General features: G+C 38.5%; 2 protein-coding genes across 4 annotated transcripts in view; both read left to right on the top strand.

The window, feature by feature from the left end:
• The window catches only part of LOC104664179 (complement receptor type 1), a 125,655-nt gene extending 112,315 nt beyond the window's left edge, over positions 1-13,340 (top strand). For both annotated transcript variants that reach the window (XM_010365635.2, XM_030935938.1), the window contains 2 exons: positions 2,628-2,732; positions 11,289-13,340. In XM_010365635.2, the coding sequence (XP_010363937.2) occupies positions 2,628-2,732; positions 11,289-11,301 (118 nt within the window). In that variant the 3' untranslated portion in view covers positions 11,302-13,340. The remainder of the gene's footprint in view (positions 1-2,627; positions 2,733-11,288) is intronic.
• A 485-nt stretch (positions 13,341-13,825) lies between these two features.
• Positions 13,826-17,081, top strand: part of CR1L (complement C3b/C4b receptor 1 like) — a 93,476-nt gene continuing 90,220 nt past the window's right edge. For both annotated transcript variants that reach the window (XM_030935939.1, XM_010365637.2), the window contains exon 1: positions 13,826-16,933. In XM_030935939.1, coding sequence (XP_030791799.1) covers positions 16,840-16,933 — 94 coding nt within the window. In that variant the 5' untranslated portion in view covers positions 13,826-16,839. The remainder of the gene's footprint in view (positions 16,934-17,081) is intronic.

Genomic DNA, 17,081 nt, shown 5'->3' with positions numbered 1-17,081 from the left:
ATCCTCACATCAGGGAAAAGGAGTGAAGGAGCTCTCCTGATCTCTTTTCTAAAGGCACTAGTCCCATTCACAAGGGCTCTGCTCTCAGGATCTAATTACTTCTCAAAGGTCCTACCTTTGAGATCCCATAGTAATTAGATCCTATAAATTTTCAACATATAAATTTGGAAGGATACAAACATTCAGTCCATTGTACCAACACTGAATTTAGTAAGCACATCTGCTTAAACGATATCACTATTTGTTGATTTTATGTGCCTTCTCAATCCTCAGCTTTCCCTGATTAAGAATACCTGATTACTCTGCCCATTTCCTCTGCGCCCTCCACCTTGGCCTTTCCACTCTCTATTACCACTATCTCTTGACTTCTTGGTCTCCACTCTACTCCTCACCATCCCTGCTCCCTGGACTGTGAGCCCCTGTGAGCAGCGACCACCTATATCCACACAAAACAATTTTTATTTAATGATTTTTTAATCTCTACTTGTACAGCAGTCAAGATTAATAAAAAGAGGAGCAACGGTTAATGTATTTACAAAAACAGTTAACATGTTTATTTATAGATTTATTTACCATTTATTATCTTCTTTGGTCCTCAAAACAACTCTGTGAAGTACGTAGGCCCAATCGTATTGTTATCCCAAAGCATAAAACACTTTAGGTTCAAAGAAATTCAGTGGCTTGTTTAAAACCAGTAGGAAGTTGTTAGGAATTAGGCCTTTAGTCCAGATTATTTAACTCGAAATCTTGAACTCTTTGTGCTAGTATTTTGACAACGTTAGTTTCCATTTCTGAATCTGACTCTATATTACTGAAATTCAGTATCCAGAACTGTATATAGTACAAACCTAAAGTATTTTCCTTTTTTCTTTCAATATTCTTTTTCTCCCTATGTTTTACTGAATTTGTTTTAGCTACTCTGGTATATTGAACCAGTATCTTTCTAGAAAGCAGTATACAATCTCTCCTTTTTGTTACTCTAAATTCTGAGTTATTCGGCTATGAAAAATTAAGGTATTTCTTTAAGGGCATCTTTCCGTATTGAGATTTCCTGGCCTTTCACATAGACTTGGCAAGTTCTTCTTGTGATTTAATCTCCCTGCCTTGATATGTCACTAGTTAAAAATATGCTGCCTGCCCATTTTGATATTTCATTGTGTATTTACGACAATAATTTGTGATAATGTCAAATAAGATAGGTCATGCACTGATCACTGAGAAATAATACTGGGTAGACTTCTTCATTCAGAGCCCATTATTGCCTCTTGTTACTGCCTCATACCCACTCCCATTTCTACACAAAACAGCCTTGTCCACAGTCAAAATTTCAAAGTTCCCATTGTTGTGATGCTTACAATGATAAACTACTTAAGGCCATCCTCTGTGAAGGCTCCCTGAATTTTCCTCTGTTCACATTAACCACCAGTAACTAACCAGATAGCTCTTCATTCAACATATACTCACCAAGATCATATTCTCCAAAACCCCACATATCACTCATCACCCAAGACCACTTTCAAAACATTACTCATCTTACCACTTAATCACCACTCGTTGGAAGGTCACACCACCTGGCTATATACCCCTCCACTCTTCCTCACCCGTGGATCTCAAGTGTGCCTTCCCCATCCTATGAAAACTCTGTCCCCTGAAGCAGTCTGCCTCTTTTTCTCAAATGACGCTGTCATTCTGATTTCCGTAAGGGGGTAAAGAGCAACTGAGTGATGAGGAAATAGTAGTATGTGTTGAAGTGAGTTAACTCTTCAAGCTTCCGTTCTTAAATCCCTAATACCAATGCATACGTAACATTTCCAGGTACTGGTACTGTTTTATCATTTCATTGATAAAAGATGAAGTGTTTATTAACCTCCAAACAGGCAGTGTACCATACCAAGTGAGGACGAGGGATTTGCAACCGCTAAGGCCTGTGTTCACAGTCACTCACTCTCTATGAGACCCTGAGCAAGATACTTATCCTCAGTAAATTTCATTGTCCCTGCCTGTGAAATGGAGATAATAATAGTTCCTACCTTATTTAACATAGTGCCTCACTTATGATGCATGTCAGAAAATGTTAGCTATTATTTACACATGATTGTTATTACTGATATTCAAAAGTGAGTAAATATTACTTTTTACTGTCAGTTCTTAAATACCTTCATGACAGCTACTGCTGCTCCCCTAACTGTGGGTATTGCTTGTACAGAAAACAGAACATATATCTTCACTATAGGAGAAAAAGGAAGCCTCGTGTAACATTGCAGTGCAGAGTCATTCGTGTTGTGCAGCTTAAGTGTCAAAATCTTGATGTAAAACCCTATTTACTAATCAAAATTATGTCAGAAATAGTGAAATGCATTAAGGCATGGACATCTGCCTATAAACAATTTAGAGTATTCTGACACAAAATATAGGATGATTTTAGTATTATTTTCTAATCTAAGTTTTTGCTTAGTATTAAAAGATGAGATTTGGTTATGATTTTCCTTTCAGACATCTTGCAAAGACATCAGGAACTTAAGGCAAATGATACCTTAAATTTCCAAGTGCAAATTACTAGTTTCTTTCAAAACAGATACTTAAATGATTAAGACAGTTTTTCTATTTTTTTTCACTCTGCCAATTAGCAATAATGCACATGAAAAACCTAAAGAAGTGGCTATCCATATACAGTCTCAAGGAGGCAGCAGCGTTCATCCCCAAACTCTGCAAACAAATGAAGAAAATAGCAGGTACCTATATACATACTGAATTCAAAATGTTTTCAACAACTCAGATATCAAAAATGGAAACAAGACTTGAATATGATATTGTACTAGGAAGGTTATTGATACCAAAGAAGTTAGAAAGTACTTCAGGAGCTGGAAACTTCTTTATTTTTTTATAGGATGATTATTGTCATTTCCACTGATTTGGGGTGATCACTCTAAGTCAGTGCAGTGACAGTCACTACTCTTTCAAAGCATTCCTGTAATTTCCTGGATTTATGCTATGAAACTTTGAGAAGTAGTATGCTTTTCTTTTTCTTGTGGAACCCAAGCATTTGCTGCTTGTTTGTATGTCCAAGTCTTCCAGCTTCCCGTAAATGCACAGAGTCACTTTAATGTCCTCTGGAGACTTTCACTTTACCTCCCCAGCCTCCAACTCCCTTGATTTCTGACTTCCACTGAATTCTCTACTTCATTTGGCCTCTTTGACTGCCCCTTCTTTTGGTCCTCATTCTCTTGGGCTTATTAAATTCCTAACCTCTCATTCTACCTATTCAAAGCAGGCTTACTGCAAGCTGTTGTGTAGTACATATTGCTGAAGATTTGGAGTGAAAAGGGAAATTACACCATAATCAAAAGTGGTATATATCAATATTAGAAATCACTGAACTAAAAAATAACTAGCACACCAGGGACCCGAAAACTACCACCTGTGAGCCAAATCCAGCTGGCCACTTATTTTTGTAAATAAAGTTTTACTGGGGGACAGCCACACGCATTCGTTTGTCTGCTGTCTCTGGCTCCCTTTTATACTACAACAGTAGAGCTGAGTAGTTGCCACAGAGACCCCAAAAGCCAAAAGTATTTACTATCTGGCCCTTTAGTGGAAGACTTTGCAAACCCCTGAACTATATCATACGATGAGATATTTCTCACTGGCTAGTTCCCCTTTTAACCTGGGCTTTCCATCCTCTTCCTAGGCCTCTCCCTCTCAGTGGATACTCCCCTCCTTTGTTCAGATCTTTACTGCATTCTCGAGGTATGCAGTAAATACAGGCATTTAGACTCTCGGGCTTCTTGCAAATACAAAACTCCATTTTTCCTTAACATCCAGAGCAATTTATTTGGCTCTGGCTTCCTTTGGCTATGCCCAAGAATCCTAAAATGTCCTACCCATAGGTGTTCGGGGCATTTTTGGGAACAAGATCATCACATGCCCTAGAACAGAATTAGGCCAGTCTTGTAGAAAGCAGAAGCAAAAGCACCACAGTCATTACTAAATTTCCTTTCTTTATGTCCCACCTCTTTCTCTTATACATGCGCATTAATCTAAACCTGGCATGTTAAACCTACACACATCAGAAATCCTAAATTCAACAGAGGACAGTGGAAGGGGCCACAAGAAAAGGAAAGGAAGTGGAAAAAGGTATTTTATAGTTAACCAATATAAGTAGAAGCAATTCAAACTTTTCTAAACAAAAAATTACAGATTATGTCCTATTTTCTCCTATAATAGAAATGAATTTGCAATGCCCTGTTTATTATCTGTCTTCCTAGTCGTTTTGCTTCTAGCTTATCTGTCATTACTGTTTATGAAAACAAATAAAATATGCAATGCTTTTTTGAAATTCAGGATTGATATTTTACTTTTTGAAGCTTTAATGTCTGTCCTGATTCTTCTCAGATGGGCATTTGTATACACTGGGGGATACATGGTTAATGCTAATGTACCAATGGGATATAAAAATCATAAGATGAAAATGGCATGGTTTCCTAGAGAATATATTTTTCTAATGTTACTCCAATTGTTCAAATAAAAATTGTATTATTTCAACATTAACACAAACACATTTATAAGGGAGCAAAAGACAAATAAATAATGCAGGAAGTTTAAGATAAAATAAGATAGAAAATATTGTGTTTTCAGGGATGCTTTAACCTATATCTCCAAAGTTCTTGGATGAGGTACGTCACCATCATCGAAGACCAAAGGTACATAAAACCACAAAGATGGGGAAAAAACAGAGCAGAAAAGCTGAAAATTCTAAAAATCAGAGCACCTCTCCCCCTCCAAAGGAACACAACTCCTCACCAGCAATGGAACAAAGCTGGATGGAGAATGACTTTGACAAGTTGAGAGAAGAAGGCTTCAGACGATCAAACTTCTCAGAGCTAAAGGAGGAAGTTCAAACCCATCGCAAAGAAACTAAAAACCTTGAAAAAAGATTAGACAAATGGCTAACTAGAATAACCAGTATAGAGAAGTCCTTAAATGACCTGATAGAGCTGAAAACCATGGCATGAGAACTACGTGACAAATGCACAAGCTTCAGTAGCTGATTTGATCAACTGGAAGAAAGGGTATCAGTGACTGACAGTCAAATGAATGAAAGGAAGTGAGAAGAGAAGTTTAGAGAAAAAAGAGTGAAAAGAAATGAACAAAGCCTCCAAGAAATACAGGACTATGTGAAAAGAACAAATCTCGTCTGACTGGGGTACCTGAAAGTGACTGGGAGAATGGAACCAAGTTGGAAAACACTCTGCAGGATATTACCCAGGAGAACTTCCCCAACCTAGTAAGGCAGGCCAACATTGAAATTCAGGAAATACAGAGAACGCCACAAAGATACTCCTCTAGAAGAGAAACTCCAAGACACATAATGGTCAGATTCACCAAAGTTGAAATACAGGAAAAAATAAATGTTAAGGGCAGTCAGAGAGAAAGGTCAGGTTACCCACAAAGGGAAGCCCATCAGACTAACAGCAGATTCTTGGCAGAAACTCTACAAGCCAGAAGACAGTGAGGGCCAATATTCAACATTCTTAAAGAAAAGAATTTTCAACCCAGAATTTCATATCCAGCCAAACTAAGTTTCATAAGTGAAGGAGAAATAAAATCCTTTACAGACAAGCAAATGCTGAGAGATTTTGTCACCACCAGGCCTGTCCTACAAGAGCTCCTGAAGGAAGCACTAAACATGGAAAGGAACAACCAGTACCAGCCACTGCAAAAATATGCCAAATTGTAAAGACCTTTGATGCTAGGAAGAAACTGCATCAACTAACGAGCAAAATAACCAGCTGTCATCATAATGACAGGATCAAATTCACAGATAACAATATTAACCATAAATGTAAATGTGCTAAATGCCCCAATTAAAAGACACAGACTGGCAAAGTGGATAAAGAGTCAAGACCCATCAGTGTGCTGTATTCAGGACACCCATCTCATGTGCAGAATCACACATAGGCTCAAAATAAAGGGATGGAGGAAGATCTACCAGGCAAACAGAAAACAAAAAAAGACAGGGGTTGTAATTCTAGTATCTGATAAAACAGACTTTAAACCAACAAAGATCAAAAGAGACAAAGAAGGCCATTACATAATGGTAAAGGGATCAATTCAACAAGAAGAGCTAACTATCCTAAATATATATGCACCCAATACAGGAGCACCCAGATTCATAAAGCAAATCCTTAGAGACCTACAAAGAGACTTAGACTCCCACACTGGGGAGACTTTAACACCCCACTGTCAACATTAGACAGATCAACAAGACAGACAGTTAACAAGGACATCCAGGAATTGAACTCAGTTCTGCACCAAGTAGATCTAATAGACTTCTACAGAACTCTCCACCCCAAATCAACAGATTATACATTCTTCTCAGCACCACATCACACTAATTCCAAAGTTGACGACATAGTTGGAAGTAAAGCATTCCTCAGCAAATGTAAAAGAACAGAAATTATAACAAACTGTCTCTCAGACAGCAGTGCAATCAAACTAGAACTCAGGATTAAGAAATTCACTCAAAACTGCTCAACTACATGGAAGCTGAACAACCTGCTCCTGAATGACTACTGGGTACACAACGAAATGAAGGCAGAAATAAAGATATTTTTTGAAACCAATGAGAACAAAGACACAACATGCCAGAATTTCTGGGACACATTTAAAGCAGTGCGTCGAGGGAAATTTATAGCACTAAATGCCCACAAGAGAAAGCAGGAAAAGTCTAAAATCGACACCGTAACATCACAATTAAAAGAACTAGAGAAGCAAGAGCAAACACATTTAAAAGCTAGCAGACGGCAAGAAATAACTAAAATCAGAGCAGAACTGAAGGAGATAAAGACACAAAAACCCTTCAAAAAATCAATGAATCCAGGAGCTGGTTTTTTGAAAAGATCAAGAATATTGATAGACTGCTAGCAAGACTAATAAAGAAGAAAAGAGAGAAGAATCAAATAGACGCAATAAAAAATGATAAAGGGGATATCACCACCAACCCCACAGAAATACAAACTACCATCAGAGAATACTATAAACACCTCTATGCAAATAACTAGAAAATCTAGAAGAAATGGATAAATTCCTGGACACATACACCTTCCCAAGACTAAACCAGAAGAAGTTGAATCCCTGAATAGACCAATAATAGGCTCTGAAATTGAGGCAATAAATAATAGCCTACCAACCAAAAAAAGTCCAGGACCAGACGGATTCACAGTCGAATGCTACCAGAGGTACAAGGAGGAGCTGGTACCATTCCTTCTGAAATTGTTCCAATCAATAGAAAAAGAGGGAATACTCCCTAACTCATTTTATGAGGCCAGCATCATGTTGATACCAAAGCCTGGCAGAGACACAACAAGAAAAGAGAATTTTAGACCAATATCCCTGATGATCATCGATGCAAAAATCCTTAATAAAATACTTGCAAACCAAATCCAGCAGCACATCAAAAAGCTCATCTACCATGATCAAGTGGGCTTCATCCCTGGGATGCAAGGCTGGTTCAACATATGCAAATCAATAAACATAATCCAGCATATAAACAGAACCAAAGACAAAAACCACATGATTATCTCAACAGATGCAGAAAAGGCCTTTGACAAAATTCAACAGCCCTTCATGCTAAAAACTCTCAATAAATTAGGTGTTGATGGGATGAATCTTAAAATAATAAGAGCTATTTATGACAAACCCACAGCCAATATCATACTGAATGGGCAAAAACTGGAAGCATTCCCTTTGAAAACTGGCACAAGACAGGGATGCCCTCTCTCATCACTCCTATTCAACATAGTGTTGGAAGTTCTGTCCAGGGCAATCAGGCAGAAGAAAGAAACAAAGCGTATTCAATTAGGAAAAGAGGAAGTCAAATTGTCCCTGTTCGCAGATGACATGATTATATATTTAGAAAATCTCATTGTCTCAGCCCAAAATCTCCTTAAGCTGATAAGAAACTTCAGCAAAGTCTCAGGATACAAAATCAATGTATATTCTTATACACCAATAATAGACAAACAGAGAGCCAAATCATGAGTGAACTCCCATTCACAATTGCTTCAAAGAGAATAAAATACCTAGAAATCCAATTTACAAGGGATGTGAAGGACCTCTTCAAGGAGAACTACAAACCACTGCTCAACAAAATAAAAGAGGACACAAACAAACGGGAGAAAATTCCATGCTCATGGATAGGAAGAATCAATATCGTGAAAATGACCATACTGCCCAAGGTAATTTATAGATTCATTGCCATCTCCATCAAGCTACCAATGACTTTCTTCACAGAATTGGAAAAAACTACTTTAAAGTTCATATGGAAGCGAAAAAGAGCCTGCATTGCCAAGTAAATCCTAAGCCAAAAGAACAAATCTGGAGGCATCACACTACCTGACTTCAAACTATATTAAAAGGCTACGGTAACCAAAACAGCATGGTACTGGTACCAAAACAGAGATGTAGACCAATGGAACAGAACAGAGCCCTCGGAAATAGTACCACACATCTACAACCATCTGATCTTTGACAAACCTGACAAAAACAAGCAATGGGGAAAGGATTCCCTATTTAATAAATTGTGCTGGGAAAACGGGCTGGCCATATGTAGAAAGCTGAAACTGGATCTCTTCCTTACACCTTATACAAAAATTAATTCAAGATGAATTAAAGACTTAAATGTTAGACCTAAAACCATAAAAACCCTAGAAGAAAACTTAGGCAATACCATTCAGGACATAGGCATGGGCAAGAACTTCATGTCTAAAACACCAAAAGCAATGGCAACAAAAGCCAAAATTGACAAATGGGATCTAATTAAACTCAAGAGCTTCTGCACAGCAAAAGAAGCTACCATCAGAGTGAACAGGCAACCTACAGAATGGGAGAAAAATTTTGCCCTCAACTGATAAAGGGCCAATATCCAGAATCTACAAACAACTCAAACAAATTTATAAGAAAAAAAACAACCCATCAAAAAGTGAGCAAAGGATATGAACAGACACTTCTCAAAAGAAGACATTTATGCAGCCAACAGCCACATGAAAAAGTGCTCATCATCACTGGACATCAGAGAAATGCAAATGAAAACCACAAAGACACACCATCTCTCACCAGTTAGAATGGCGATCATTAAAAAGTCAGGAAACAACAGGTGCTGGAGAGGATGTAGAGAAATACGAACACTTTTACACTGTTGGTGGGACTGTAAACTAGTTCAACCATTGTGGTAGACAGAGTGGCGATTCCTCAAGGATCTAGAACTAGAAATACCATTTGACCCAGCCATCCCATTACTGGGTATATACCCAAAGGATTATAAATCATGCTCCTATAAAGACACATGCACACGTATGTTTATTGCGGCACTATTCACAATAGCAAAGACTTGGAACCAACCCAAATGTCCATCAATGATAGACTGGATTAAGAAAGTGTGGCACATGTACACCATGGAATACTATGTAGCCATAAAAAAGGATGAGTTCATGTCCTTTGTAGGGACACGGATGAAGCTGGAAACCATCATTCTCAGCAAACTATCACAAGGACAAAAAACCGAACACCGCATGTTCTCACTCATAGGCGGGGATTGAGCAATGAGAACACTTGGACACAGGAAGGGGAACATCACACACCGGCGTCTGTCGTGGGGCTGGGACAGTGGCGAGGGATAGCATTAGGAGATATACCTAATGTAAATGAAGAGTTAATGATTGCAGCACACCAACATGGCACATGTATACATATGTAACAAACCTGCACATTGTGTACATGTACCCTAGAAGTTAAAGTATTAAAAAATAAATAAACTATTTTAACAGTAATATCTCCTCATTATTAAAAACAAGAAATAGGAGAAAATATTAAAAATGTAAAAATTACCTGCAATAATCTCTACCTAGTAGTATTCTTAAGCATCTTTGCATATTATTTTACATTTGCATATACACCTTGAGACTATATTGATTGTGCAATATTGAATTCTGCTTTTTTTACACACTAACAAACATTTCTCCCATCATTATAACAGTACATAACCTATAGTTATTGACATTTCATGTGTTGTCTTTTTGCCTGATAACTCTATTGCATTCATGTACTTGCTTCATCTACTATTCAAACCTTCTTAGCCATTTACAATGTGCCATACATTGTGCTTATGTGTTTTCTTTTCCATGCTAAATTAACTTCTGATGAATAGAGGCAATTTTTTAAAGATCTCCCCAATCTCTGAGTATAGATAATCACAGGAGAAATGTTCAATAATCAACTGAGCTTTTTAATCAATTGAGAAATGAATTTATGAACATTTCATTTATCCTCAAGTTTTTGGAAATACTCTTACATCAAAGCACACCTCAAATTGTGTACACTGACTGTTGATCACTTTTTGGTAGGTATAAAGTACTTAAAAATTTTGTTTCCACTTTCCCTTTTAAGATTGGAATTTTGACCACAGTGTTCCACAGGAACAACATGAATCATCTGTGGCAAAATATGCTAGTCAAGAAGTGAGTTAGAATCTGTGCAAGTGTTAAGACCTTGTGCACCCAGGTTCTGGGGCGGAGTAAAGAGGCAGGCTCCAAAGACATACCTGTGTGTTGGACATGAAAGTGTTTGGAGGAATACAGGTAACAGGTGATGCTGGGAAGTCTTGTGAGATGGAAGGAGAACGAAGATGAGGAATCTGGTGGCAGTAATAACTGGGGAGCAGATAAAGTGGAGGGCCTCATCAGGAGGTCTGTCAGTTGGTGGAAGGACACCATTCCTGGCCTTAAAAGGAGAGGCGAAGCATGTGGATACCTTGTACTAAATCCACTACTGCAGCTCATTCTTAATTGTAATTAGAAGAGGCGGACATGCTTTCTGAAGCTGACCCCTCCAAGATAAGTAGTTCCTATTTCTGCCCCCTGCTACCAACATGGTTTAGAACAACAGACTCAAAAAAATAATTTATTCTGTTATGGGTGACCTGTACGTTTTCTAGAATGGAATGAGGCTCTTTATTTCTTTATTTAGTAGCTCAACTCTGAGAACACTTTTTCTTTGGACACAAAAAAGGAAAAGGTCAAGTTAATCATTAATCTCTCTCTTATCTACTAATGTCTCCATTTACGCCATACTTTCTGTGTCCTACATAGCAGGCATCACAGAGGGCAATAAACACTTCTAATGACCTTGTAATTTATATGGATTGCTAGCATCACGATTATCAGCCTGTAAATTCTGGGTAGTTCAATTGTCAACCATGCTGTTAACTAAATGAAAACATCCTGTTATTTCAGTGTCTTTCCTTGACAAAGTACTATACAGCTGAAGAACATCTCGAGGTACAATTTTGGTTGGAAAGGAGCCAATTGGTTTCAACAGAATCAGATCTGAGCTTCATAAAGTCTTTGAAGTGACTTCACAGAGATGCAGACATGTGCACTTGAAGATGCTGCCGCTTCCCCAGTACCTAGCAAAGTTCCTCCCTCTTTGTGTGTGTCACTGTGAAACCCCCACCCTTCTGCCTCATGCTAAATGCACAGAGTGTCTAGTTGGGGGAAAAGACTGCATTTAGGAGATAGATAATGGTTTGGATTACTTAAAGGAATAAGGTGTTGCCTGGAATTGCTGGTTTATAAGTTGGTCATTTTTCTTTTTTAAAATATTTGTAATATGGAATGGGCTCCTTAAGGAGAGCTTGGAAAATGCAGAAAGTTACGAAAAATAAGTCACATATAATTATGCTACCTAGTGATAACCACTCCTAATATTTTGATTCATTTTCTGCCTTTCTTCTTTCACATATGTGTTTTTTTACACATGTACTTTTCCCCCCTTAGTTTCCTTTTATTTTATAGAGCAGAACCCTAGACTTTTAAACAGTTTGGAGTGAAATATATGCTATATCAGTTTTTACTTTCTCTAGGGAGAAAAGTTAAGTTACTAGAGAGGCATGAAATGATTATGGGAAGAGTGGTTAAGACTACTCAAGAGAAATATTTGGAAAATAAGCTTTGGATATTTTCTAAGCTGTATTTCAAAAGCACTTTTTGCTATGTTCTTTATTAAAAACATAATAAAAATTGAAAGAATAATTGTTATTATAAAAGTAACTAGCTTAGTTTTGTATGGATTCAGAATATACTAAATTAACTTTTTAAAACATAAATTTTAAAAAATATATCAAAATAATATGTTCTGATATTTTTAAAATAAATGACCTTGTGCTCTTCAACCTGTCCACATCTTTAGAGAATAAAAATGTGTTATGTTATTATGGACTATGCTAACGACCTCTAGAAAACATCAGAATATTTCTGGATATTTAATAATAGCTTTATATATGACCACTGCTCATTTCTGTGTAATTCTGTTTAACAGTTGCTTTAAAGGTGAATTCTGCCACCTTTACTTTGATAGCAATATAAGGAGTGAGATAGACATGAACCTGAATTTCAATTTAAAATCATGGAAGAGAGGGGAAAAAAACAGCTTAAGAAAAATCAACTGATAAAGGGCAAGAAAAAAATGCAACTTACATCACAAAGGCTAATTACTTTATTATTTAGAGAGTACTTAAAAATTCAAAGACCAAACTTCTCTCCACCCCACAAAAATGGGCAAAGGACATACAGCTAGGTCACCAAGAAAGAAGGGCAAGTAGGTGGTGAATATATGTAAATATACTTGATAGGACTTTTGCTTAGTTGGATCTTTAGCAAATCTCTTTTATTTCTTGGGATTTTGAAGAAGTAACTTTTAAAGGAGGACTAGAAACAAAGTGATTGGGAATTGGTCTTTTTTGAATTAAAATTTCCCATCACAAGAAAAAAAAGTTCTGTGTTCTCTTTTTTTCCAAAATGGAGTAGGTCAGTGAGCAATGCGATTAATAAATATGCAATGCCTATGACTTTTATTTTATTTTGTTTTGTTTTGGAGACAGGGTCTTGCTTTGTTACCCAGGCTGGAATGCAGTGGTGCTATCTAGGCTTACTGCAACCTCACCTGTAACTTTTTAATTGCAAGAAAGCCAAAAGATTTTTTTCTCTTACATCAGTTATAATGAGAAATACTGTATATGCTAACTATGAGTAAAATACTATATTGCCTAACTTGTATTATTAAGCAATTCTGCTGACCTGAGACCTTACATTTTCATCTGAAAAGCAGGGACTGGACACCAATTGCCCTCTGGTTATTCCTAGTCCTAATATTCTTTGTTTTGCTTGCTTTTCTGGCACACTTAAGTGTGTAGTATAAAGTTTATGGTGCTTAAATGAAATTTTCTGTCTCTACCATTATAATGAGAAGGGAATAAAATACTTTATTTTGCAAATCTACTCATGGAATATAGTTCTGTACCTGATTGTTTTCATAATATCTGTGTTGATGTGTAATGCCACAGACATGCTCTTGATGGTAACAGGAAAGAAAATCAGACACAGCTAAACATAAAGGTCAGCTGGCTGTCAGGTGCTTAGCAGGTGTAAATAGAGGGTCATTCATGCTGCTACACTTGCTCCTGAAAAGCATAATGTAAATATAGTATACTGATTTAGGAGGCAAAGAACCATGTATCATGGTTCTTTTTTCTTCTTCTTCTTCTTTTTTCTTTTTTCTTTGAGATGAAGTCTTGCTCTGTCACCAGGCTGGAGTGCAGTGGCGCGATCTTGACTCACTGCAACCTCCGCCTCCCGAGTTCAAACAATTCCTCTGCCTCAGCCTCCTGAGCAGCTGGGACTACAGGTGTGTGCCACCATGCCCAGCTAGCTTTTTGTATTTTAGTAGAGACGGGGTTTCACCATGTTGGCCAGGATGGTCTAGATCTCCCGACTTCGTGATCCGCCCGCCTCGGCCTCCCAAAGTGCTGGGATTACAGGCATGAGCCACTGTGCCCAGCCCTAACATCAAATTTTAAAAGAGTTGACCACAGTTGAATGACACCCGCGCACCAGCCTCCACCCACACTGCCCTTCATAAGCCCCTTAAAGGAGATTCCATAGTAATAAACCTGGTCCACAAACACACATATCCTCCATTCTCTCCTTTTCTTCTCTTTGGCAGTTTGACAAAATCTTTAGGGGGAGTTGGAGGAAACATTAATCTCCTAAATCCACTTCATTCAAAGCTGTGGCTTCAAGTTCTACCCCTGTTAAGGCCTCAGGAAGTTCATTGTCGACACCCTCCCTTTGAACTCAGTCACTAAAATGATCTCAAGGCTAAGGAATAGACCACAGCTCCACTTCACAAGTAAGCTTGCAACACCTGATTAAGGAAAGTTTGCTGTGCAGACAATTGTAGTTCATCCCTTTTACAGACAGATCTCGATTTGTTTTCTAGGGTCTAGAATTATTTAAATCAAAATCTCTCAGAACTTTCTGGACATTTAGTAAATTCATGCTGGAGGAGAACTGGCAGAGACATGTTAAGTGCACCTGACCACAAGAACCATTTATTTCATCCAATATTTACCAGCTATTCATTGTACACCTATTATAGATTTTGGCACTGGAGATATTATAAGAAAATTCTATCCCTGACTTATGGAACTTATCCCCAAAAATAGGAAACAAGGCTCAGAACCATTCAAATGAAGCTTCAGTTAACTCCAATAAAAATTAGTTTCATAAATGTAACGTGAAAGTCTTTGAATATGTTAAGAATGGCTTGATTCACCTCAGGGATAGAAATTTGACTGATTGAAAGAAAGTTTCAATAAAATACCAATCTTTGAGTTTAATCTGACACCTGAAACTAGGAAATCAAACACTAGCCACATTTTCTTTCTATACTTTATAATAATTTTTCTCATGAGAAAAAGGCATCTTTCTTCCAAGCCTGAAAATAAATGGAGAATTTTTAATATCTATTGTTGTGGAGAACAATAAATAGACTACCTGCTTTCACAAATAAGTGCTGGCATTGAACCACAGAACATGTCTGTCATATCACTCCTTCACGCCGTACATTAACAGGAATAATAATTTCCTCTCATTGAGTTTCCTATTTACTATCCCCTTAATTATACCTCCTTTAATTACTGTCATGGAGTGTCTGAATTTTATAATCCAAGATACTAAGATGTTTATTTGATATACCACCACACTCAATGTATTGTATTCTTTGCCAAAAATTTGAAAATTTTTGGGAAGAGGAAATTCCATGGTTTGGTGAACCCAGAAAGTCTTCAGTACATCTCAGTTATAGAACTGTATTAAATACATTTAAACTCTACAATTCCATAAGACCTATTTTAGGTTTATACACTGAGCATCCAATTCCTCACCATCCTCTCATACAAACCCTGTGTAATACCAGTTCTACTTCCATAATTCCATGAACAAAACAGCAATTGACACATAGGTTTGATTGTTTTTAACACATTTTCTTTACCTTATTCTAAATGTAACATAGGGTCAACAAAGAAAAAGAAAACTGAAAAGCACAAGGAAAGTGAAATATCTGTAATATTATCAACCATTGTTAATTTTGTTGTGTTCCAAACTATTTTATAGAGAGAGAGAGAGAGAGAGAGAGAGCGAGAGAGCGCACTTTTGTTTTAATAAAAGGACTGCCAAAAGGCACGTGCCAATTTGGACTCTGCTTTTTCCACTTAAAATTATATCATAGTTTCTCATATTTGGTATACTTTTGCAATACTTGCTTCATAGAATTCCATCACGCAAAGGTAACTACCAGAAATTCCTTATTACTTTTGCTAGACACTTAGGGTTTACTTTTTTTTCAAAAGTTATAAATCTTTGATCACAGCTCTGATGATTTCTCTGGGAACTGATAGCCTAACACAAGTCATGTCCACTTTAAGACTTTTAACATTCTGAAAAGTTATGTTACAAACAGAGTACTGGTCCCCCTGCAACACGTTCACTCACATTGGCTGATTTTTTAATTCTTTGCCAATCTGAGGGGAAGAGATGTCAACTCTTTTTGTTTGTTCTTGTAATGCCAGTCATGTTCCCTTTTTTTTTCCTTTTACCAGTCATACTGGTTTACTCAGAACCCTGCAAATCAATCCTGCTCACTCTTAATTTTCCAGTATTGTTCCTGAGATTGTTTCACCAGAAAACTTCTCCCCCTTATCCACTTCGCCTAACAATTTCTACCCATCCCAGTCCTCCTGCATTCATTGCTTCCAGGAATCTGGCACTTAGGACACCCTTGTCCTTACATTGTTCATGCATGCATATTTCGTCTTCAATAAAACATTCAGTTGCTCAAGGGCAGGGACCCCATAGAGTCTCAATATGCTAAAGGCCTGGTGTTGCTTAATAAATTAGATTCTGACGGGTCCTCTGCAGGGAGGGAAGCAAAGAGCAAATTACCTTACCGGCTGGGAGTGCAGAAGCCAACCCTTTGAGACTGTGTAAACAAGATGGCCCCGAGACGATACAGTAGCAGGCATTCAAGCAAGAAAAACTCAAATATTGTTCCCAATAATGCCTGACTAATGCAAAATACCAAGTAAGGGCTAGTCAGTCCTGATAGCCTGCAGAGCCCCAGGGTAAAACTAACCCTGACGGGCGCTGGCCCACGGTTGTCCCCCTGCTAGGGCTCTGGACTCGCCCTTTCTCCTCGAAGGCCAACGAGTTGCCCCTGCGCGCCGAGGCCCCGCCCCGCGGCCCGCCGATTGGCTCCAGCCGCCCCGGCGCCAAGACTCAATTCCACCCCAAGCGCCCAGGCCACGCCCCCTGTCAAGCGCCCTGGAAACTTTGTGAGTTTGGGGATTGTTGTGTCCAATAACCGGACTCAGAAGGGACTTCCCTGCTCGACTGGCTCTCGGTTTCTCTGCTCACCTCTGGATAAATTACGGGGTCTCCCGCGCCGCGCATGGCGCCTCCCGTCCTTCTCGAGCGTCCCTTTCCTTCCCGGCGCTTTCCTGGGTTGCTTCTGGCGGCCCTGGTGTTGCGGGTGTCCTTCTCCGGTAGGACCTGGGGGCGGGTTCGCGCCTCCGCGGCGAGGCTGGAGCTCTGCTCAGTCAGTCGGGCAGGAGGCGCGGGGCGGGACTCACGGCATGTCGTGCGGGCTTGGGATGGAGAGAGAGGCCAGGGTTCTCCGAGGGGTGCAGTGCT

This window comes from Rhinopithecus roxellana, chromosome 8, assembly GCF_007565055.1.
Source record: "Rhinopithecus roxellana isolate Shanxi Qingling chromosome 8, ASM756505v1, whole genome shotgun sequence".
In the NCBI taxonomy this organism is placed as follows: Eukaryota; Metazoa; Chordata; class Mammalia; order Primates; family Cercopithecidae; genus Rhinopithecus; species Rhinopithecus roxellana.
The sequence above is the reverse complement of the archived record's forward strand: the minus strand, read 5'-3'. Positions and strand labels throughout refer to the sequence as shown.